The following is a 21,144-nucleotide window of genomic DNA, read 5'->3' on the forward strand; positions in this document are numbered from 1 at the left end:
CCCTCATCTCCATCCTCACCCTTCCTGGCTCTAAATGATGCTGGGACAGAGTGGCTGCGCTGCAGAAGCTTCCATGGGGTGGGGACCCTCCGTAACCCCCTTCCCTTTCCCCCACCCATACTGGGTGCTGTTCCCCAGGGCTGATGCCCACCCCGTGTCCCACAGCTCTACCTCGGCAGCTCGCGGGAGACAGGTGAAGCCCAGGACGAGGTCCCCACGCAGCCACCAGACAGAGATGGGCTCCAGCAGGTATCGTGTGGGGCCACCCCATAACCAAACCACCAGGAGTGGTGGATTGTGGCCCCCCAACCCCACGGCTCAGCAGACCCACCACCTCCATGTCTCCGTAGGTCTTCGACAGCAGCTCTGATGCCATCGCGGTCCACGCCATCGGGGTGCTCACTGCCATCATGAGCAACTCACCCTCAGCCAAGGTTGGCGGTGGACGAGGGTGGGGGGACACCCCAAAAATGGCTGAGTTTCGGGGTTTTCACGCTGTGAGGTGGGCTGGGGGGAAAGCAGCACGTGGTGGGGCTCAGTGAAGGGTCCCATGTGCCTGGGTGCTTGCAGGAGGTGTTCAAGGAGCGCATCGGCTATGCCCACCTCTACGAGGTCTTGAGGAGCCAGGGCCAGCCCACCCAACGCCTGCTCCAGGAGCTCCTCAACATGGTGAGCATGCCCACTTCTCCTCCACGCCGAGCAAAGCCCTAGGTGCTGGTGGTTCATGGTGGAACTCAGACCGTGGCAGCCCCCTTCCTTACCCCGCAAGTCCTCTCCACTCTGCTAGTTTCCCATCAGCTTCCTCCTGAGGGGTCCTGGGGCCATGTTTAGCTTGAATTCATGCTCAGCTTTGGGGAATTTTGAGCCCTTTCTGTTGTGGTAGTACTTGCTCTGGTACTGCTGGATGTGCCAACACCTCCAAAATGCTTGATGCACAGGGGTTTCCAAAATGCTTGATGTCTGAGGGTTCTCCAAGATGCTTGATGCACAAGGGTCTCTGAAATGCTTGATGCGTGAGGGTTTTCCAAGGTGCTTGATGCACGAGGGTCTCCAAGGTGCTTGATGCACGAGGGTCTCCAATAGGGTTGGTGCACAGGGGTCTTCAAGACTTTTGATGCATGAGGGTCTCCAAGACTCTTGATCCATGGAAGTCTCCAAGGGGCTTGTTGCACGGGCGCTCCAAAACTGTTGATGCACAGGGACCTCCAAGATGCTTGATGCATGGAGGTCTCCAAGACTTTTGATTCACGTGGGTCTCTGATAGGCTTGATCCACAGGAGTCTCCAAATCTCTTGGTGCACAGGGTCTCTACCACCAGCCCAGGGTGTCCAGGGGGAGGATCTGTCCTTCTCCAGGGGGTCAGGCCTGCACCGACCGGCTCTTGTGTTTCGGCAGGCAGTGGAAGGCGACCACAGCTCCTTCCCGGTGCGCCCCATCTGCAACGAACAGCCCCTGCTCATCCTGCTGGCCTGGCTGCCAGCGTTGGAGTGCCAGGAGCTGCAGGTCTTCCTCTCGGGCCAGCTGCGGCGGCTCTGCGAAGCCTCCTTGCCCAGCCGCCTCACCTGCGTCAAGGCAGGCATGGTGGGCTCCCTGCTGGGTGCCCTGGCCACCGAACCGGCGCTGCCGGTTGCCTGCTCGGAAAATCTACTGGAGCTGCTGCGGGCGTTGGGCAGCCTCTCCATCCGCCCCGGGGAGCTGCGGCAGCTACTGCGGCTGTTGCGGCACGAGCGGGGCCGGGGACCGCATCCCTACGCGGCGCCCGTCATCCGGGCGCTCTCGGGGATGGCGCGGGTCGAGGGCCCTCCCCGGGCGCTGCAGTGCTTCGACCTGACGCCCGGCATGGCGGGGATCATGGTGCCTGCTGTCCAGAAGTGGCCCGGCGGTGCCTTCGCCTTCCACGCATGGTTGTGCCTGAGCGAGGAGGAGCCCGAGCCACTGGTGAGGCCGAAGAGGAGGCAGCTCTATAGGTGATGCTCAGTGGAGGGACCTGGGGGGCTGCAGTGAGGATGAGGAGGGGCAGCACCACCATCTTCACCATGCTTCTCCTCCACCAGCTTCTTCACGGCCGGCGGGACGGGCTTTGAGGCGTTCTTCACCGCCGGCGGCGTGTTGGTGGTGGCCGTCTGTACCAAGAAGGACTACATGACGGTGGCATTGACGGAGTTTGCCTTCAACGACTCGGCTTGGGTGAGCATCACCCCCATCCTTGTCCCCATCCCCATCGCGGGGGGGTGGGGGGGCAACAAGGACACCAGGACGCCTGACACCTCCTCTCTGTCCCTCCAGCACTGTGTTGACATTGTCCATGTCGCCGGCCGCCGGCCCTTTGGCCAGAACATCGTCAGCATCTACACCGATGGGCACCTGCGGAAGACGGCGCAGCTCCGCTTCCCCTCCCTCCACGAGGTGGGGGACTTCTCCCGGCACCCATCCCCTCCCCTCCCCATGGCATGGGGCTGGGGGCCAAGCACAACTGCTTCTCCCTTCCAGTCCTTCACCTCCTGCTGCATCGGCTCTGCGGGCCACCGGACCACCACCACCACTGCCACCACCACCACCAGCCACCCGCCGGCATCCCACAGACCGGAGATGGTCTTCCCCCCCGCGCCCCGCACTCGGCCGCTCCCAGTCGGTCCCCGCCGCTCTGGGACCCCACTCCTGGACCCCCACTCAGCCCCCTACCGAGGGGGTGGTGGCCACCACCGCAGCTGGCAGCCAGGACACCGAGTGGGGCAGCCCCACCTCCCTGGAAGGTCACCTGGGCTCCGTGGCCATCTTCTGTGAGGCTCTGCAGCAAGCCCAGGTCAAGGCGCTCTTCTGCGCAGGTACGTCAGGATGGGACACAGGAGACATATTCAGGGGTGCTAGTGGCAACCGGGGTCTCCTCTACCATGCCCCAGCTCACCCCAGTCCTCTTCCCCCAGGTCCAAATGTCACATCACCGTTTACACTGGAAGGTGACTTGGCGGAGCTCAGCAGCAAGCTCTTGCTGTACTACACCCCACAGGTGAGGAGAGCCACCCCCCCGGGGACAGGGACAGCAAGCACTGGTGGTCCCTCTGCTGTAGGTGACATCTCCAGGAGCATGAGGATACTCCCATGGTGCTCTCTTCTAGGCCTGCAGGAACAACATCTGCTTGGACCTCTCTCCCAGCCACGGTTTGGACGGGAGGCTGACAGGGCACAAGGTGGTCAACTGGGACATCAAGGTACACTGGTCACAGGGTGGCTTGTACTGGTCCATCCACCCCACGGCATGGAGGTAGCTGGGTCATTCCTGGGGTACAGGGCAGGGTCAGGACCCCCAAGGAGTGTTGGATGGCCATGGTGGTTCTCCTAGACCCTACAGGGACTCTGCTACATGGTATTGGATCCACCAAGGACCTTCATGACCCATGGGTCCACCAAGGACCTGCATGCCCCATAGGTCCTCAGTGCCCAAGGTGGGCACCATGAGTGGTGCAGGAGAAGGGGACCTGTTTTAGGTTCGTGCTGTAGGTTGGGTTGGGGCACACCCCAGTCTTTGCTAGCCACAAGGCCTGGCTCTCCCCGGCTTGGGCTGAGCCCAGGAGTAGGCAGAATGGACCCCAGGTGCACGTGCAACCTCCTCCTCTACGCTGCTGTCACCACACAGCACCAAGCAAAGCCTCTCGCCTCCCTCTGGTAGGACGTGGTCAACTGCGTGGGTGGAATGGGTGTGCTACTGCCCCTGCTCGAGCAAGTGGTGTCCAAGAAGGAGGAGCCCGAGGATGAGCAGGAGACCAACGACCTGGTGGGACCAGAGCTGACATCCTCCAGGAACGCCCAGGGCATGCTCATCCCGCTGGGCAAGTCCTCAGGTGAGGACCTCGGGGGACGTGGAGTGGCTGCTTGGGTGACTGGAGGTAACCCCGCTGCCATGTGGGTGCTGCCTGGAGCAAGCTGGTGTCTACTGTGGGCTGGAGAGGTCTTGCCTGGGGCACCAAGAGTTATGGGGTAACAGAGAAACCTTTGACATCTTGTAATGTTGTTATGACCCAATTAGTCATAAACAAGCAGTTCTGGGAAGATGGGGGTGTCTCCAGCCTGCTTACCTCCAGCCTGCTTTTGCGTGGAGTCTCTGGTGCCTTATAGTAGGGCTGGGTTCATGCAGGAGCCTTCTCCTGCATAGGTGAAATAGGCTTTCTGCTGATACCCAGCCGCTTACTTCCAAGCAGCTCAGAGGAACGGAAGTTTCCACTCACTTAAATTTGGGGGAAGTCGGGGAATGGGCTGAAAAATTTGCAGAGAACTTTTACGGTGGGGTCTCCAGGATGCCCGTTGCAGGCAGATGCAGGCGGCACTGTAGGAAGATGTTTGGGTGGGCGCAGGGCTCACAGCTACTGGTGGGGCTCTGCCCTGTGTCTTGCAGAGAGCAGGCTGGAGAGGAACAGCGTGGCCGCCTTCCTGCTGCTGGTGAAGAACTTCATCCAGAATCACCCAGTGAACCAGGAGAGCCTGGTGCAGTGCCATGGGCCGGCCATCATCGGGGCGCTGCTGCAGAAGGTGTGAGGTGCTACAAAGGTTCCATCCCACAGTCCCTAGGCCCGTTCCCCAAGGGGGACGCCAGGGCTGCAAGTCTCCCCTCTCGCCCATGGCAGGTCTCTGGTCAACTGCTGGACATGAGCACGTTGATGGCCTCACAGATCCTCATGGAGCAGGTGGCCTCTGAGGGCAGCGGGTTCCTGCTGCATCTCCTCTACCAGCATCTCCTCTTCGATTTCCGCATCTGGAGCAACAGCGACTTTGCCGTCCGCTTAGGTGGGAACTGGGGGTGCTTGGGGTTGTTCTCCATCCCAACCGGCTTCCATGGCTGCTCACACCTTCTCCCTGCAGGTCACATCCAGTATCTGGCCAACGTCATCAAGGACCACAAGCAACGCATCCGCAAGAAGTACGGGGTGCAGTACATCCTCGACTCCATCCGGACGTACTACGGGTGAGCCGCCGCTTGTATCCTGGACCCCTGAACGCTGACGTGGTGGTGGGCTTCACCCCTCAGAGCTGCAGTTTTGGGGTAGACACCCTTTTCTTGGGGCAATATCCCTCCTGCAAGCACCTCATGGGATAATCTCCTGGTGTGGGAGCATGGTGGTGGGTGCATGACCTTCCACTCCCCATGGCCATGCCCCATCCCCAAGCCTCCATCCACACCTGCAACTGGCCAGCCCCCAGATCCACCCCCAGCATCTCTCCAGCAGCAACCAAGAGCATGGTGGTTTCTGACACAAGCTGATACCCTCTTCTTGTCTGACCCCATGCATTTCTGCACCCCTGTGGCACTGGGGATGTTCGCACCATGCAGAGACCCAAATGCGTGGGTCAGACATTTCCCAGCGGGGCAGGGTTGGCCAGAAGGGATGTCCACACCGGGCTGCCCTGGAGCTCCTTAGGCTCCATGGTGGGCTTTGGGATCATGCCATCAATGGGGGACACGGGGCAGGAGGGTGGCTGTGCGCATCCCTGAAGGGAATGCCCATGCACATCTGTCCATCAGCACCTCCAGGGAGAAGACCATGGCCACCGATGACATCAAGACAGTGCAGACATCTCTCTTCAGTCTGGTGAAGGACTTCTTCTGCAGGAGCTTCTCCGGGGAGGAGATGCAGAGCTTGCTGAGCTACCTAGCGGGGGCACAGGATGAGCAGCAGGTACGGCACTGAGCCACCCAGGTCCCCAAACACCTCGGTGTGCCATGAGCTGGCCCAGCAATGGGTAGGGAGAAGCCGCTGAGGTCCTGGTGGGGCACGTGGAGGGCAGTGGACAACCAGCCCTGTGTCCTGCAGGTCTGCGGGGCGCTGGAGGTGATCCACAGCTTGCTGAAGGGCTCGCCTGCCCAGGAGCAGCTCTTTGCCTTCCTCTTTGAGCCAGGCCACGTGGAGGTCCTCTTCTCGCTGCTGGTGCAGAAGAAGTTCTCGGATGAAGTGCGGGAGAGGGTATTCAAGGTAAGACAGGTCCCCAGCACCAACTTCTTGCCATCCCCAGCAGCCAGGGGCTTTGCCGCAGCAGGGTGGCCACCTTTCTCTGTCTCACCAGGTCCTCTATAAGATGCTGAAGTACGAGAAGGTCCCTGAGCGCAGCAAGAACCGCCTGAAGCTGAAGGACATTGGGTACCAGGGGCTCATCGCCTGCCTCAGTGACATCCCCGGCTCCATGCTGCTCTTCCGCTGCCTCTCAGAGCAGGTCCTCGGAGCAGGTACCATGTGCCCTGCAGAAATCAGGCCTGCCCTGGCCACCCATCCCAAACATGTGCCATGGGGTCATCACTGGTGGCTTCCCATGAGGCTCAGCATGTCTTGGGCCTGAGGGTCTTTGGTGGCTTTTGGGGACCACAGGACCTGTCCCACCATTGTGCTCTCCTTCCTTGTCCATAGACCCTCCCAACTACAAGGACTTGGTGGCCGTGGTTTACCTGTCCCACCGGGCTGAGCTGACCGTCCGGCTCGATATCTGCCGCAAGGTGAGCAGGGCTGTGGGCAGAAGGAGCTGTGACTTAGTTGTCACCCTGGGGTTGAGTTCCCTGGGCACCCAGCCATACCCAAACGCAGGGGCCATGGGGATGGTGGTGTGCCAGCATGGAAGTCAAGCAGCCCCAGCACCCCATGATGGTTATGGAAGATCTGGGGTGCTCAGAACAGGGCTTCCTGCCCTTTGGAGGGGCCAACCCCCCAAGAGGCTACGAGGAGTTGGGGCAAACATCATCAGGTCTCCCCCCTCACTTTCTCTTGCAGCTCTTCCACTTGATCTACGCGCAGCAGGACATGGTGAAGCAGCTGGCCAGGTTGGCCGGCTGGCAGGACACACTCACCAAGCTCTACGTCAAAGAGTCCTACGAGTCCCGCCAGCACAGCCTCAGCATTGCAGGCAACGGGGGCTGCCTGGAGCTCCTCAACCTCTCGGACCCCCCCGGCAAAGAGGGGACGAGCCCTCCGCCGGCCGAGCTGCAGGAGCTGGATGTCTTCCTGCCGCTGGGCTATGAGGCCTCAGACCAGGAGCTCTCCGAGGGCTTCTCTGACCACTCCATCTCCCCAAGCGGCCGCACCAAGTCCTTCCACTCTTACAACTTCAAGTCTTTCGACTCCTCCGACCGGGCCAGCCGCTCGTCCTCCAACCCTGGTGATGGACCTCCCTTTGATGGCGTCTACCACCCTCTCTCACCCTTCTCCACCTCACCCTTCGACCTGGGGCTCGACCTGGCCAGCACTAGCTCCATCGCCACAGCCGAGAGTGGCACGCAGACCCCCGCCAGTGGCCCCGACACCCCCTCACCCCTGGAGAGCTTCAAGCCCTTCCCAGGAATGCGAGCACGCAAGAGCTCCAGCCTCTCAAACGTCCTAGATGAGAGCAGCTACCAGGACGCGCTGCCCAGTGACAACGTTTCCAACACCAGCAACCCCCAGGTGAGCCCCAAACTATCGTGCCCACCACCCTGGGCTATGCTGGACATTGGACCTCTCACCCTTCCTCCCCGTTGGCAGCAAACACCCGAGGAGGAGCTGTGCAACCTCTTGACCAACATCGTCTTTTCGGTGACCTGGCGTGGGGTGGAGGGCTGGGATGACGTGGCGTGGAGGGAACGTGGGCAGGTCTTCTCTGTCCTCACCAAGCTGGGGACAGCGTGCGAGCTAGTGCGTCCCCCCGATGAGATCAAGCGCAGGTAAGTCCCGCTCAGGTCTGGAGCGGGGTCTGGTGGGGTGCACCCCAAGGGAGGACCACCCTACGGAGCCCACCTGCTCTCCCGCAGCCTGCTGGAGATGATGCTGGAGTCGGCGCTGACGGACCTGAAGGAGTCGGGGCCGACCACCCTGCCCGGTCTCACCCACAACGCCCTCAAGCTGCTGCGGCTGCTCCAGGACTTCTTGTTCTCCGAGGGACACAACAACCAGGCCCTGTGGAGCGAGAAGGTGGATGGGGCACGAGCAGGGGGTCCTGATCCCAAACCCGAGCTCTGAAGCCCTTAGTGCTAACCCGGGGACCCTGGTGTTAGCCCTAACCCTCAACCCTGCCCCTACCTGCAGCCCTTGAACCTAACTGTAGAAAATAACCTGTGCCTCAATCCTAAACCCTAACACTAACCCATAACTAGTAAATCCAACCCTAAACCTAACCCTTAGCCCTAGCCCTACACCCTTGCCATGAACCCCAGCTCTAGCCCTCAGCCTTAACCCCAATCCTGCACTCTTGCTGTGAAGCCCAATCCTGTACCCTTGCTCTAAACCCTGACCCTGATCCTAAACCCTAACCCCTAATCCTGAATTTAACCTTAACCCTGCATCCTACAACCCCCTGGCCCTATACCCAAAGCCCTAACCCTAAACCATAACTCTAACTCATCACCTATAATCTAGCCGTACGTTCATAATCCAAATACTAAACCTTAACCCCCTACGTCCTTGTCATAAGCCCCAACCCTTCACCCTAATCTTGACCCTTAACTCTAACCCTACACTCTTGCTGTAAAACAAAACCCCAAACTCTAACCTTAACTCGTAACCTGTAATCTAACCGTACCTCCTAAATCCAAATCCTAAACCTTAACCCTACATCCTTGTCGTAAACCTCAACCCTGACCCTAACCCTAAAACCTTACTCTAAATCTAACCCTATGCTCTCGCCCTATCTGTTAAGATCTGACCCTAACCCCTATCCCAAACTCATGACCTGTAAATCCAACCCTAACCCTTGCTCTTAGCCCTGACCCTACACTCTTGCTGTAGACCCTAAGCCTGATCCTAAACCCTAACCTCTGATTCCTACCCTAATAACCCTAATTCCCTAACCCTAATAATGATGAGGGGACTGGAGCACCTCTCTTACGAAGAAAGGCTGAGGGATTTGGGGCTTTTCAGTCTGGCAAAAAGACGGCTGAGGGGGGGCCTTATCAACACTTATAAATACCTCAAGGGTGGGTGTCAGGAGGATGGGGCCAGGCTCTTCTCAGTGGTGCCCAGGGACAGGACAAGGGGTAACGGGCACAAACTTGACCATAGGAAGTTCCACCTCAACATGAGGAGGAACTTCTTTCCTGTGAGGGTGGCAGAGCCCTGGCACAGGCTGCCCAGAGAGGTGGGGGAGTCTCCATCTCTGGAGACATCCCAAACCCGCCTGGACGCGTTCCTGTGCCACCTGCTGTGGGTGGCCCTGCTCTGGTAGGGGGTTGGACAGATGATCTCCAGAGGTCCCTTCCAACCCTATGATTCTATGATTCTAAATTTAACCCAACCCTACACCCATACCATAACTCCAACCCCCTGGCCCTACACCCTAAGCCTTAACCCTAAACCATAACCTCAACTCATAACCTGTAAATCTGTCCATGCCTCCTAAATCCTGATCCTGAACCTTAACCCTACATCCTTGTCATAAACCCCAACCCTTCACCCTAATCTTGATCCTTAGCCCTAACCCTACACCCTTGCTGTAAACCAAAACTCCAAAACCTAACCTTAACTCATAACCGTACCTCCTAAATCCGAATCCTAAACCGTTACCCTAAATCCTTGCCATAAACCTCAGCCCTGACCCCAATTCTACACCCTAGCCCTAATCCCAATCCCAACATCCCAACCCTCAACCCTACACCCTGACTGTAAACCTAAATCCTAATCCCATACCCTAAACCCTAACCTCAACTCATATTTATAAACCTAACCGTACCTCCTAAATCCTAATCCTAAACCTTAACCCTACATCCTTGCTGTAAACCCCAACCCTGACCCCAATCCCATAACCCCATACCCTCAGCCCCAACCCCTAACCCTCATGCCAAGCCCTGACTGGTTCATCATTAGGGTCACGAGTTGGGGCTCTACCTTGTCCCTCAACCCTCATCCTGACCCCCACCCATAGCCCAAGACCACATCAAGCAAAGCCAAGGCTGGGTGGGTGATGGGGACAGACCTGGTGGCTTTGCACCCGCCTGGCCGGAGAGGTGAGGGGGTACATGGCTGGATGGGAGACTCACTGTGCTCCCCCCCGCCCAGATCTACGAGGGGGTGAGCAGTCTGCTGGACAAGCTGGGAGTCTGGTACCACCTGGCCAATGGCACCTCCGACCTCAAGGAGATGGCCCAGACGGGTCTACGCATCCTCGTGGGCTACATCATGCTGCAGGACCCCCAGGTGGGTCATCCTTTCTTGGGGCTCAGGGTGAGATTCCAGCCCTTGGGGCAGGGCAGGTGGCCCCATCTGATGTCCCATGTCCCCCCCCAGCTGCACTCGCTGGCGTACGTGAAGCTCCACAGCCTGCTGCAGACCGCCTCAGCCCCCAAAAAGGATGAGGCTTGCTACTTGCTGGGCAAACTGGAGACCCCACTGCGACGCTCGCTGGAAGCCAAGTCGGAGACCTTCTCCTGGTTGGTGCCCATCGTCCGGACGCTCATGGACCAGTGCTATGAGACCCTACAGCTGCAGCTGTTCCTGCCTTCGCTGCCCCCCACCAATGGCAGCCCCACTTTCTACGAGGACTTCCAGCTCTTCTGCACCACCCCGGAGTGGAGGGGCTTCATCGAGAAGCACGTGGGTGCCGCGGGGCATGGGGTGGCACCACTGTTGGGGGAACACCTTCCCAGGCTTAGAGATGGGTCTGTCCTGTGGTGGGGTCCCCATGTCACCACCAGGTTGGGACAGCCTGCAGGGGTGACCTCCAGGGCAGGGGATGCTCATAGCCTGGATGGTGGTTGGTGGGTGCCAAGCCCTGCAAATGCTTCTTCTCTCATCCTGGTTCTCTCGGTAGGTGCAGCCCACCATGGCCCAGTTTGAGATGGACACCTTCGCCAAGAGCCACGACCACATGTCCAATTTCTGGAATGCCTGCTACGATGCCATGATGAGCAGCTCTCAGCGGCGGGAGCAGGAGAAGGCGGCCAGCCGCAAGATGTTCCAGGTACTGCCTTCTCCTAGCCCTGGGGACATCACCCTGGGGATATGCTCCGCATCCTGGGGACAAGCTTCTCACCCCAAGGATGTGCTCCTCGCTCCAGGGATGTCATCCTAGGGACGTGCTCCTCTCCCTGAGGACATTAACCCTGGGGATGTGCTGTTCACCCTGGAGAGACCCTCAGCCTGGGGACACATGCTCCTCATCCTGGGGACATCATTCTGGGGATGTGCTTTTCATCCCAGGGATGTCCTCCTCGCCCTGGTTACATGCTCCTCACCCCAGGGACATCACCCAGGGACATCATCCTGGGGATGTGCTCCTCATCCCAAGGATGTCATCCTAGGGACGTGCTCCTCGCCCCAGGGACATACTCCTCACTTTGGGAACATTAATCCTAGGGATTTGTTCTTCATCCTGGGGATGTCATCCTGGGGACATCCTCCCCACCCTGGGGCCATTGCCCTCTGGATGTTCTCCTCATTCTGGGGATATCATCCCAAGGATGTACTCTTCATCCCAGGGTTGTCATTCTGGGGAAGGGCTCCTCATCCTGGGGATTTGCTCATCATCTTGGGGATGTCATCCTAGGGATGTGCTCGTCACCCCAGGGACATGTTCCTCACCCTGGGGACATTAATCCTGGAGATGTGCTCCTCATGACGGGGATGTCATCCTGGGGAGATCCTCCTCACTCTGGGGACATCATCCTTGGGATGGGCTCCTCATCCCAGGAACATCATCACAGGGACATCATTCTGGGCATGTGATCCTCACCCCTAGGATGTCACCCCAGGGAGATGCTCCTCACCCTGGGGACATTAATCCTGGAGATGTGCTCTTCATGATGGGGATGTCATCCTGGGGAGATCCTCCTCACTCTGGGGACATCATCCTTGGGATGGGCTCCTCATCCCAGGGACATCATTCTGGGGATGTGATCCTCAACCCTAGGATGTCACTCCAGGGATATGTTCCTCACCCTGGAGACATTAATCCTGGGGATGTGCTCTTCACCCTGGGGATGTCATCCTGGGGACATGCTCCTTACCCTGGGGACATTGCCCTTGTGAAGTGCTCCTCATCCTGGGGACGTTGTTCTGGGGACGTGCTCCTCATCCCAGGAACATCATCCCGGGGATGTGCTCCTCACCCCAAGTACATCATCCTGGCGACGTTCTCCTTGCCCCAGGGATGTCACCCCATGGACATGCTCCTCACCTCGGGAATGTCCCCGAACCCCAGCCCTGCTGTCACTTCATTCTCCTGTTCCCTTGGCAGGAGCTGGTGCTGGAGCCAGCGGCAAAACGCTCCAAGGCAGAAAACGCCCGGCACGCCAACGTGCTCAAGCAAGCCAACAACCACCACGGCACCGTGCTGAAGCAGTGGCGGTCCCTGTGCCGCCTCCTCACCTCGCCCCGCTCTGCCTGGGCTGACCGGTGAGCCCCCCCGCCTCGCTCCCCAGGGAGGGGTGGCACAACTGGGGGTCCCTGGTGTGCCTCACCCCCACCTACCCCACAGGAACCCACCAGAGGTTCGCTGGAAGCTGTCAAGCGCCGAGACCTATTCTCGGATGAGGTTGAAGCTGGTGCCTAACCTGAATTTCGACCAACACTTGGAGGCCAGCGCCCTACGGGACAACTTGGGTGAGACTGATGGGAATGGGGCACCCAGGAGTCCCCCCACATGCTGTGGGCAAGGGGATACCACCGGTTGGATGCACGTGGTGGGGTTGAGCTGGGAACTGCCATGGACCCTGTTGGAGTTGGGGATGGGATGGAGGCCCTTTGCAGGACTTGTCCCCTAGCTGTAGGGGGCCAGGAGAGGCTGCTGACCCCCTCTTCATTTCAGGAGCCGACCACCTCCACAACCCCACCGAGTCCCTCCCACTCGCCATGGCCAAGGAGGCCAAGGTGAGCGAGCTGGAGGATGACCAACTGGCCGAGGAGGACCTCCCCGTCCTGGACAACCAGTGAGTGACCCCATCCCCTCCCATGGCACTGGCTCACCTGGGCTGGGGTGTCACCTGGTTCTCCTCACCCCTGGTGTCACCCAGGGCTGAGCCCAAGGAGCAGAACCAGCGGGAGAAGCTGGTGGTCTCAGAGGACTGCGAACTCATCACGACAGTGGCCGTTGTCCCCGGCCGCCTGGAGGTGACGACACAGCATGTCTACTTCTACGATGGCAGCAGCGAGAAGGAGGAGACGGAGGGAGGTAACAGCATGTGCTCCTTGGGGGGGTCCCTGCAGCCAGGTGGGGTGAGGAACCCCCCACCCAACCCATCTCCTCCAGAAGCCTATTACGCCGGGTGCTGGTTGTTTTGGGCGTGGGCTTCTCCCAGCCCCAGCGTGATGCTGGCCCCCATCCCTGCTTCAGGAATTGGGGGTCCAGGTGGACAGTGACGTCCACAGGGCTTTTTGCCCCCCTCTCTCGTCAGGGATCGGCTACGACTTCAAGCGCCCCTTGTCCCACCTGCGCGAAGTCCACCTGCGTCGCTACAACCTGCGCCGCTCCGCGCTCGAGCTCTTCTTCATCGACCAAGCCAACTACTTCCTCAACTTCAAAAAAAAGGTGGTGACACCCTTTCCCCCCACCCAGGACCCCCCAGGGGATGCAGCACTGCCCAGGTTCTGGCCGCTCCACGTCCTTCCCTCCATCCCCCTAGGTGAGGAACAAGGTGTACTCCTGCATCCTTGGCCTGCGTCCCCCCAGCCAGATCTACTTCGGCAGCCGCTCGCCCCAGGAGCTGCTGAAAGCCTCAGGGCTCACGCAGGTACCAGCCCCGCCTTGCCCACTCCCACCCCATATCTCCCCTTCCCAGATGGCAAAGGGGAGGGTGCCAGCGTGGGATGGGGATGGCCATGGGTTGGAGATGATCATGAGACCAGGGGTGGCCGTGGGACCGGGGATGGCCATAGGATGAAGACGACTGTGGGACCAGGGATGGCCATGGGTTGGAGATGACGGTGGAACCAGGGATGGCCATGGGATGAAGATGACTGTGGAACCAGGGATGGTCATGGGACTGGTGATGGCCATGGGATGAAGATGACCGTGGGACCAGGGATGGCCATGGGTTGGAGATGACGGTGGAACCAGGGATGGCCATGGGATGAAGATGACTGTGGAACCAGGGATGGTCATGGGACTGGTGATGGCCATGGGATGAAGATGACCGTGGGACCAGGGATGGCCATGAGTTGGAGATGACTGTGGGACCATTGGGACTGATGGCCATGGGACCGGGGATGGCCATGGGACCGGGGATGGCCATGGGACCAGGGATGGCTACAGGATGGGGATGGTTGTGGGACCTAAGATGCCTATGGCACCAGGGATGGCTGCAGGGTAGGAACATCCATGGGACCAAGGATGATCTGAGACCAAGGGTGGCCACGGGTCCAGGGGTGGCCATGGGACCAGGGATAGCCACAGAATGGGGATGGCTGTGGGACCTAAGATGGCCATGGGACCAGGGACAGCCATGGGGTGGCAACATCCATGGGACAAGGGGTGATCCGAGACCAGGGATGGCTGTGGGACCAGAGATGGTCGTGAGATAGGGATGGCCTTGGGACCAGAGATGGTCGTGGGATGGGTATGACTATGAGACCAGGGACGGCTGTGGTGCCAGGGATGGTCTGGGACAAAGGATGGCCATGGGACAGGAATAACCATGGGGTGGGGGTGTCTGCCCCCTCTCCTGCCCCTCCCCACCCCGAGCCCGTCTCAGCCACCCTCCCTTCCCTCCAGAAATGGGTCCTGCGGGAGATCTCCAACTTCGAGTACCTCATGCAGCTGAACACGATCGCGGGGCGCACCTACAACGACCTCTCCCAGTACCCCGTGGTGAGCCCCATGTCCCCCCCCAACATCCCCCCAGCGAGCCTGGGACCCCCCTCCCCCCCCCCCAACCTCACCCACCTCCCGCCTCCACCCAGTTCCCCTGGATCCTGCGGGATTACATCTCAGAGACCCTCGACCTCACCAACCCAGCCGTGTTTCGGGACCTGTCCAAGCCCATCGGGGTGGCCAACGAGCGGCACGCCCGGGACGTGAAGGAGAAGTGAGTGTCCCCAAAAATGAGGGACGGGGGATGCGGGGAGAGCCTGGCTGGCTCCCGGTGGACACCCCCTGACCTCACCCCCAGGTACGAGAGCTTCGAGGACCCCACGGGCACCGTAGACAAGTTCCACTACGGCACGCACTACTCCAACGCGGCGGGCGTCATGCACTACCTGATCCGCACCGAGCCCTTCACCACCCTCCACATCCAGCTGCAGAGCGGCAGGTGGGCGCCCAGGGGGTAGACCCCGGGGAGGGGACATCGAGGGGGACGAGTGGGCTCCAACCGGGTGTCCTGTGCCACCAGGTTTGACTGCTCGGACCGGCAGTTCCACTCGGTGCCAGCGGCATGGCAAGCCCGCATGGAGAACCCCGTGGACGTCAAGGAGCTCATCCCAGAGTTCTTCTACTTCCCTGAGTTCCTGGAGAACCAGAACGGTAAGGGGGTACCCATCATGCCCACCATGGGGACAGCACCCATGGGAGCATGGTGGGGGTTGGGTGTCCCTCACCCCCTGCCTGCTCCTGCCTGCAGGCTTCGACCTGGGCTGCCTGCAGCTCTCCAACGAGAAGGTGGGTGACGTGGTGCTGCCCCGGTGGGCGCATTCCCGTGAGGACTTCATCTACCAGCACCGCAAAGCCCTGGTGAGATGGTGCAGCTCATCCCAACCTCTCCTCTGCTCCCACCCCTTTGCGGGGGTCGTTACAGGGCGGTGGTGGGCATTCCTGGCCCACCCTGATACCCTATCCTTGGACAGGAGTCAGAGTATGTCTCAGCCCACCTCCACGAGTGGATTGACCTTATTTTTGGGTACAAGCAACGAGGCCCGGCCGCTGTGGAGGCCCTCAACGTCTTCTACTACTGCACCTACGAGGGTGAGCTGTGGGGCAGGGAGATGGGGGGCGGGGCGCACCTGCTAGGTGGCCCCCCATGACCATCTCCATCCTCAGGGGCCGTGGACCTGGACGCCATCGCTGATGAGACACAGAGGAAGGCTTTGGAGGGCATCATCAGCAACTTTGGGCAGACGCCCTGCCAGCTGCTCAAGGTAGCTCATACCCCCATCCCCAAATAATAGCCCCTTTCGGGGGGCCACCTCCCTTCTCATGGGTTCCCTCGTCCCTCCCCCAGGAACCCCATCCCGCCCGGCTGTCCGCAGAGAGCGCTGCCCAGAGGCTGGCCCGCCTCGACACCCGCTCACCCAACATCTTTGAGAACCTGGACCAGCTCAAGTCCTTCTTTGTGGAGGTCAGGACAATCCCAGGGGCGTCCCTGGCTAGGACTTGGGGGATGGTGGTGGCCAGGAGGGTGCCCACCAGATGTTGTCTCCCCGCAGGGCATCAGCGATGGGGTGGCCCTGGTGCAAGCCGTGGTCCCCAAGAACCAGGCGCACTCCTTCATCACTCAGGGATCACCCGATGTCCTGGTGAGTGCAGGGAAACTGAGGCATGGGTGCATGCCGCATGCCAGGACCCAACCCCAGGAGGCCTCCAGTGGTGGGAGCTGTGTCACCTCCATCTCCATCTCTGCCCAGGTCACTGTGAGTGCCAACGGCTTGTTGGGGACCCATAACTGGTTACCCTACGACAAGAACATCTCCAACTACTTCAGCTTCACCAAAGACCCCACCGTCTCCAATGCAAAGTGAGCTGATGCGTGGTCCTCGGGGATGGTCCCCAAAGGTGCCACCAGCCCACCTGTGGCTCTGCCACCTTCCCATGTCCCTCCCCACCAGGACCCAGCGTTTCCTGCAGGGCCCCTTCGCCCCCGGCGCGGATCTCTGCTCCCGCACGCTGGCCGTGTCCCCCGACGGGAAGCTGCTCTTCAGTGGGGGACATTGGGACAACAGCCTCCGCGTCACCTCACTGGCCAAAGGGAAGGTTGTTGGGCACATCACCAGGCACATAGGTATGTCCTCCTCTGGTGATGAAGGTCCAATGATGCCTCGATGGGTTTCTAGGGCCATGGCGGGAGGCAGGAGATATAAGAGAGGGCAGGGGACATCTCCCAGTGTCCCCCATCTTCTGGGCATGGTCCAGGCTCCATCGCAGAGCTGGGCTGGGGTGAGGGTTAGCAACATCTCCAGACCCCAAACCCCATCTTGGTGCCATCCCGTGGAGTCAGGGTGCCGAGCACGGTGGGATGGGACCAGCAGCTCATGGTGTCCCTCTGGGTGTCACAGATGTTGTCACCTGCCTGGCGCTTGACCTCTGCGGCATCTACCTCATTTCTGGGTCCCGGGACACCACCTGCATGGTGTGGCAGGTCCTACAGCAGGTAGGTGGTTGACCCTTACCCCGTGCTCCAGCCAAGGGGAGCTCATGGTGGGTGCTGCCACCAGGTCACTGAGGTCCCCATGTCCCCAACGCCAGGGTGGGTTTTCCTGCGGCTTGGCTCCCAAACCTGTCCAGGTCCTGTACGGCCACGACGCCGAGGTGACGTGTGTGGCCATCAGCACCGAGCTGGACATGGCAGTGTCGGGCTCCAAGGTGAGCTTGGGTTGGTGGGGTGGATGATGGGATGGGTGGCACGGTGGGCAGTGCCACCCTCACCACTCCACGTCCCCTCCTTCCCATAGGACGGCACCATCATCATCCACACCATCCGCCGAGGTCTCTTCATCCGATCCCTGCGGCCGCCTGGCGAGAGCTCGCCCCCCACCGTCCTCTCCCACCTGGCCGTGGGGCCGGAGGGGCAGGTGGTCGCCCAGACCGCCGTAGGTCAACGAGCCTGCTTGAAGGTATGGCCAGGTGTCCCGGTGTCCCCTCCCTCGTCACCGTCAGCGTGTGTGTCCTCCCGTCTTTGCTCTGTCTTTCAGGACAGGTTTGCGCTGCACCTCTACTCGGTGAACGGGAAGCACCTCTCCTCTGTCCCGCTGGACGAGGAGGTGACGGCCATGTGCCTGACGGAGGAGTTCGTGGTGCTGGGGACCATGCAGTGCGGGCTGGAGATCCGTGACCTCCAGAGGTGAGGGACGCCACCCACCTTGTCCCACCAAAACCACCCCTTTGGGGTGCCTGGAAGAGGTTCAAGGGATCCCATCCCACCACTCATCTTCTCACAGCCTCAGGGCGGCCGTGCCCCCCATGCCCATGCGGGTGCCCGTCCACAGCGTGTCCGTCACCAAGGAGAAGAGTCACATCTTGGTGGGGTTGGAGGATGGCAAGCTCATCGTGGTGGGGGCTGGGCAGCCCGCTGAGGTGAGCGTGGACCCCCACCCCAGGTGGTGGTGGGACTGGGGAGGTGTCATGCCTCAATGGCCACTGGGTGCTGCTGGGCTGGGGACCTTTGCATGTCCTCCTTGGTCTCCAGAGCAGAGGGGGACAGAGGTGGGGTGGGGGAGATATGGGAAAGGGATATGGGAAAGAGAGGAGATGGGGATGAAGAATGGAGGTGGGGAAGGGGATGGAGGTGGGGAAGGGGATGGAGATGGTGGAGGTGGAGATGGTGATGGGGAAGGGAATGGAGGTGGTGATGGGGAAGGGGATGGAGGTGGGGATGGGGGTGCAGGTGGTGGTGTAAATGGGGGTGGAGATGGTGGAGATGGAGGTGGGGATGGGGAAGGGGATGGAGGGTGGGGATGGGGATGCAGGTGGAGGTGGAGAGGGGGATGGAGATGGTGGAGGTGGAGATGGTGATGGAAATGGGGAAGGAGATGGAGGTGGGGATGGGGAAAGGGGATGGAGGTGGAGACGGTGGGGATGGGGATGCAGGTGGAGATGGTGATGCAGGTGGAGATGGTGATGGGAATGGGATGGAGGTGGAGATGGTGGGAATGGAGGTGGAGGTGGAGAGGGGGATGGAGATGGAAATGGTGATGGATGTAGGGAAGGGGATGGGGGTGAAGATGGAGGTGGAAATAGGGAAGGGGAAGGGGGTGGAGATGGAGATGAGGAAGGGTGTGGAGGGTGGGGATGGGGAAGGGAAAGGGGATGGAGGTGGAGAAGGGGATGGCAATGGGAGAAGGGATGGGGATGAGGAAGGGGTTGAGTGTGGATGGAGAAAAGAAAGGGGGTTGGAAGGTGACGTGGATGATAATGGGGAAGAGGCTGAGGGTGGTGGGCGTTTGGAAGGGAACAGGGATGGAGAAGGGAATGAGGACAGGGATTTGGAAGGGGACGGGGAAGCAAGTGGACATTTGGAAGGAGATGGGGATCTGGGAAGAGGATGAGGATAGTGACGGAGAAGAGGATGGGGATGAAGAAGGGAATAAGGATGGAGATGGAGAAGTGGATGAGGATTTGGAAGGGGATGAAGATGAAGAGTGGGGTGAGGATGGGGACGGAGATGGGGATGGAGAAGGGGATGAGAAAGAAGAGTGGGATGAGGATGGGGAGGCAGATGGCAAGTTGGAAGGGAATTGGGATGGAGAAGAGGATGAAGATGGAGAAGGGGATGGGGATGCAGAAGGGGATGAAGAAGGGAATAAGGCCGGGGATGGAGAAGTGAATGAGGATTTGGAAGGGGATGAAGATGAAGAGTGGGATGGAGATGGAGAGGCAGATGGCAAGTTGGAAGAGAATTGGGATGGAAAAGAGGAGGAAGATGGAGAAGGGGATGGGGATGAAGAAGGGAATAAGGACGGGGATGGAGAAGTGGATGGAGATTTGGAATGGGATGAGGAATGAGGATGGAGAAGGGGATGAGGATGAAGAGTGGGATGAGGATGGGGATGGAGAAGAGGATGAAGATGGAGAAAGGGGACGGGAATCTGGAAGGGGGTGGAGATGGAGAAGGGGATGAAGAATGGGGATGAAGGAGGGAATAAGGATGGGGATCTGGAAGGGGATGGGGATCTGGAAGGGGATGGAGAAGGGGATGAGAATGGCATGGAGAAGAGGCTGGTCTTGGGGAAGGGGATGAGGATTCAGAAAGGGACGTGGGCCGGGCTGGGGACGTGGGGTCCGTGCTCATGACCCCCCACTCCCCCACCCCACCCCACCCCACCCCTCGCCCAGGTGCGGCCGGGCCAGTTCCACCGGCGGCTGTGGCGTTCCACGCGCCGCATCTCCCAGGTGTCGGCGGGCGAGACGGAATACAACCCCCCCGAGGGCAAGTCCTAGGCTGGCACCCACCACCCACCCCCCACCCAGGGTGTCCTGCACCCCCTGGGCGCGGAAAGACGGGGGGGGGGGGGATGACACCCCCCCACCGCCCCCCAAATTTGGCGGAGGGGGGGGGTGTGGGGGGGGAGGGGAGGGGCATGCCGGAGAGCCCCACGCTCTGCCTGCGCAGCCCCTCGCCCGTGGCCTTATCCAGCCCCACCCCCCCCACCCCAATTTTAGGGGGGTGTCCCCCCCCCCGATTCCCGCGGAGGGACGGGGGCGAGGAGGAGGCGGGGACCCCTCGCTGGGAAGGGGGGTGCCATGTCGTCGTGTGTGTCGTCGTGTCCCCCCCTGCCCCCCAGCCATGCCCGCTGGCCAGGAGCCGGACGGTGTGTGTGTGTCCCCCCCCCTCACCCCTTTTTTTCTATCCGTTTTTAGGTCTTTTACATAAAAAAAAAAAAAAAAAAAAAAAGAGAAAAAAAAAAAAGGAAAATTAATAATAATATATCTATGGGAAATAAACGTGTGCGAGGCCCTTGTCTGCCCGCCCCCCCTCCCCCCCCGCCCTCTGCTGTGTCCCCCTCCCCATGTCACCCCCCCCCCTCTGGTGCGTCTGCCAGCGTGGAACGTGGGGACAAATGTGTCACGAGTGTGTGAGGTCTCAGCAGCCAGACACTGACATGTCACGAGTGTGTGAGCTCTCAGCAGCCAGGAACCTCCATGTCATGAGCGTGGAGAGGGTCTCGGCAGCCAGACACTGACATGTCACGAGTGTGGGGGGGTCTCAGCAGCCAGACACTGACATGTCACGAGTGTGGGGGGGTCTCAGCAGCCAGGCACCTCCATGTCACGAGCACGGAGGGTCTCAGCAGCCATGCACCCCTGTGTCACAAGTGGCGGGGGTGTCTCAGGAGTTGTGTTCCCACATGTCATGAGTGTGGCGGTTCTCAGCAGCCCTATCCCCCTGTGTCACAAGCGTGGGGGAGGTCTCAGCAGCCACATGTCACAAGTGTTGGGGGGGGGGGGGGGTGTCTCATCAACTGTACACCCATGTGTCACAAATTGGGTGGGGGGGGGACAGGTCTCAGCAGCTGTGTACTCGTGTCATGAGTGGGGGGGGAAGGGGGGGGGTCTCAG

The 21,144-nt window shown here is 60.3% G+C and overlaps 1 protein-coding gene across 1 annotated transcript in view; it reads left to right on the plus strand.

The window, feature by feature from the left end:
* The window catches only part of NBEAL2 (neurobeachin like 2), a 30,907-nt gene extending 10,827 nt beyond the window's left edge, over positions 1 to 20,080 (plus strand). The window contains 47 exon segments of the mRNA XM_054192957.1: positions 166 to 249; positions 351 to 434; positions 571 to 669; positions 1,396 to 1,967; positions 2,055 to 2,187; positions 2,287 to 2,406; positions 2,491 to 2,546; positions 2,548 to 2,825; positions 2,925 to 3,007; positions 3,117 to 3,209; positions 3,668 to 3,839; positions 4,391 to 4,524; positions 4,620 to 4,779; positions 4,855 to 4,957; positions 5,516 to 5,669; positions 5,805 to 5,963; positions 6,055 to 6,214; positions 6,393 to 6,478; positions 6,750 to 7,418; positions 7,497 to 7,675; positions 7,763 to 7,922; positions 10,002 to 10,139; positions 10,230 to 10,535; positions 10,753 to 10,902; positions 12,178 to 12,335; positions 12,418 to 12,542; positions 12,748 to 12,868; positions 12,953 to 13,110; positions 13,334 to 13,536; positions 13,538 to 13,669; positions 14,650 to 14,745; positions 14,838 to 14,962; positions 15,047 to 15,187; positions 15,269 to 15,399; positions 15,497 to 15,606; positions 15,720 to 15,837; positions 15,913 to 16,010; positions 16,094 to 16,210; positions 16,299 to 16,388; positions 16,497 to 16,606; positions 16,698 to 16,870; positions 17,145 to 17,239; positions 17,335 to 17,451; positions 17,541 to 17,702; positions 17,781 to 17,929; positions 18,027 to 18,162; positions 19,921 to 20,080. Of these exon segments, the coding sequence (XP_054048932.1) occupies positions 166 to 249; positions 351 to 434; positions 571 to 669; positions 1,396 to 1,967; positions 2,055 to 2,187; positions 2,287 to 2,406; positions 2,491 to 2,546; positions 2,548 to 2,825; positions 2,925 to 3,007; positions 3,117 to 3,209; positions 3,668 to 3,839; positions 4,391 to 4,524; positions 4,620 to 4,779; positions 4,855 to 4,957; positions 5,516 to 5,669; positions 5,805 to 5,963; positions 6,055 to 6,214; positions 6,393 to 6,478; positions 6,750 to 7,418; positions 7,497 to 7,675; positions 7,763 to 7,922; positions 10,002 to 10,139; positions 10,230 to 10,535; positions 10,753 to 10,902; positions 12,178 to 12,335; positions 12,418 to 12,542; positions 12,748 to 12,868; positions 12,953 to 13,110; positions 13,334 to 13,536; positions 13,538 to 13,669; positions 14,650 to 14,745; positions 14,838 to 14,962; positions 15,047 to 15,187; positions 15,269 to 15,399; positions 15,497 to 15,606; positions 15,720 to 15,837; positions 15,913 to 16,010; positions 16,094 to 16,210; positions 16,299 to 16,388; positions 16,497 to 16,606; positions 16,698 to 16,870; positions 17,145 to 17,239; positions 17,335 to 17,451; positions 17,541 to 17,702; positions 17,781 to 17,929; positions 18,027 to 18,162; positions 19,921 to 20,025 (7,302 nt within the window). The 3' untranslated portion in view covers positions 20,026 to 20,080.
* The last annotated feature ends 1,064 nt before the right edge of the window (positions 20,081 to 21,144 follow it).

This window comes from Rissa tridactyla, chromosome 2, assembly GCF_028500815.1.
Source record: "Rissa tridactyla isolate bRisTri1 chromosome 2, bRisTri1.patW.cur.20221130, whole genome shotgun sequence".
NCBI classification, from domain to species: Eukaryota; Metazoa; Chordata; class Aves; order Charadriiformes; family Laridae; genus Rissa; species Rissa tridactyla.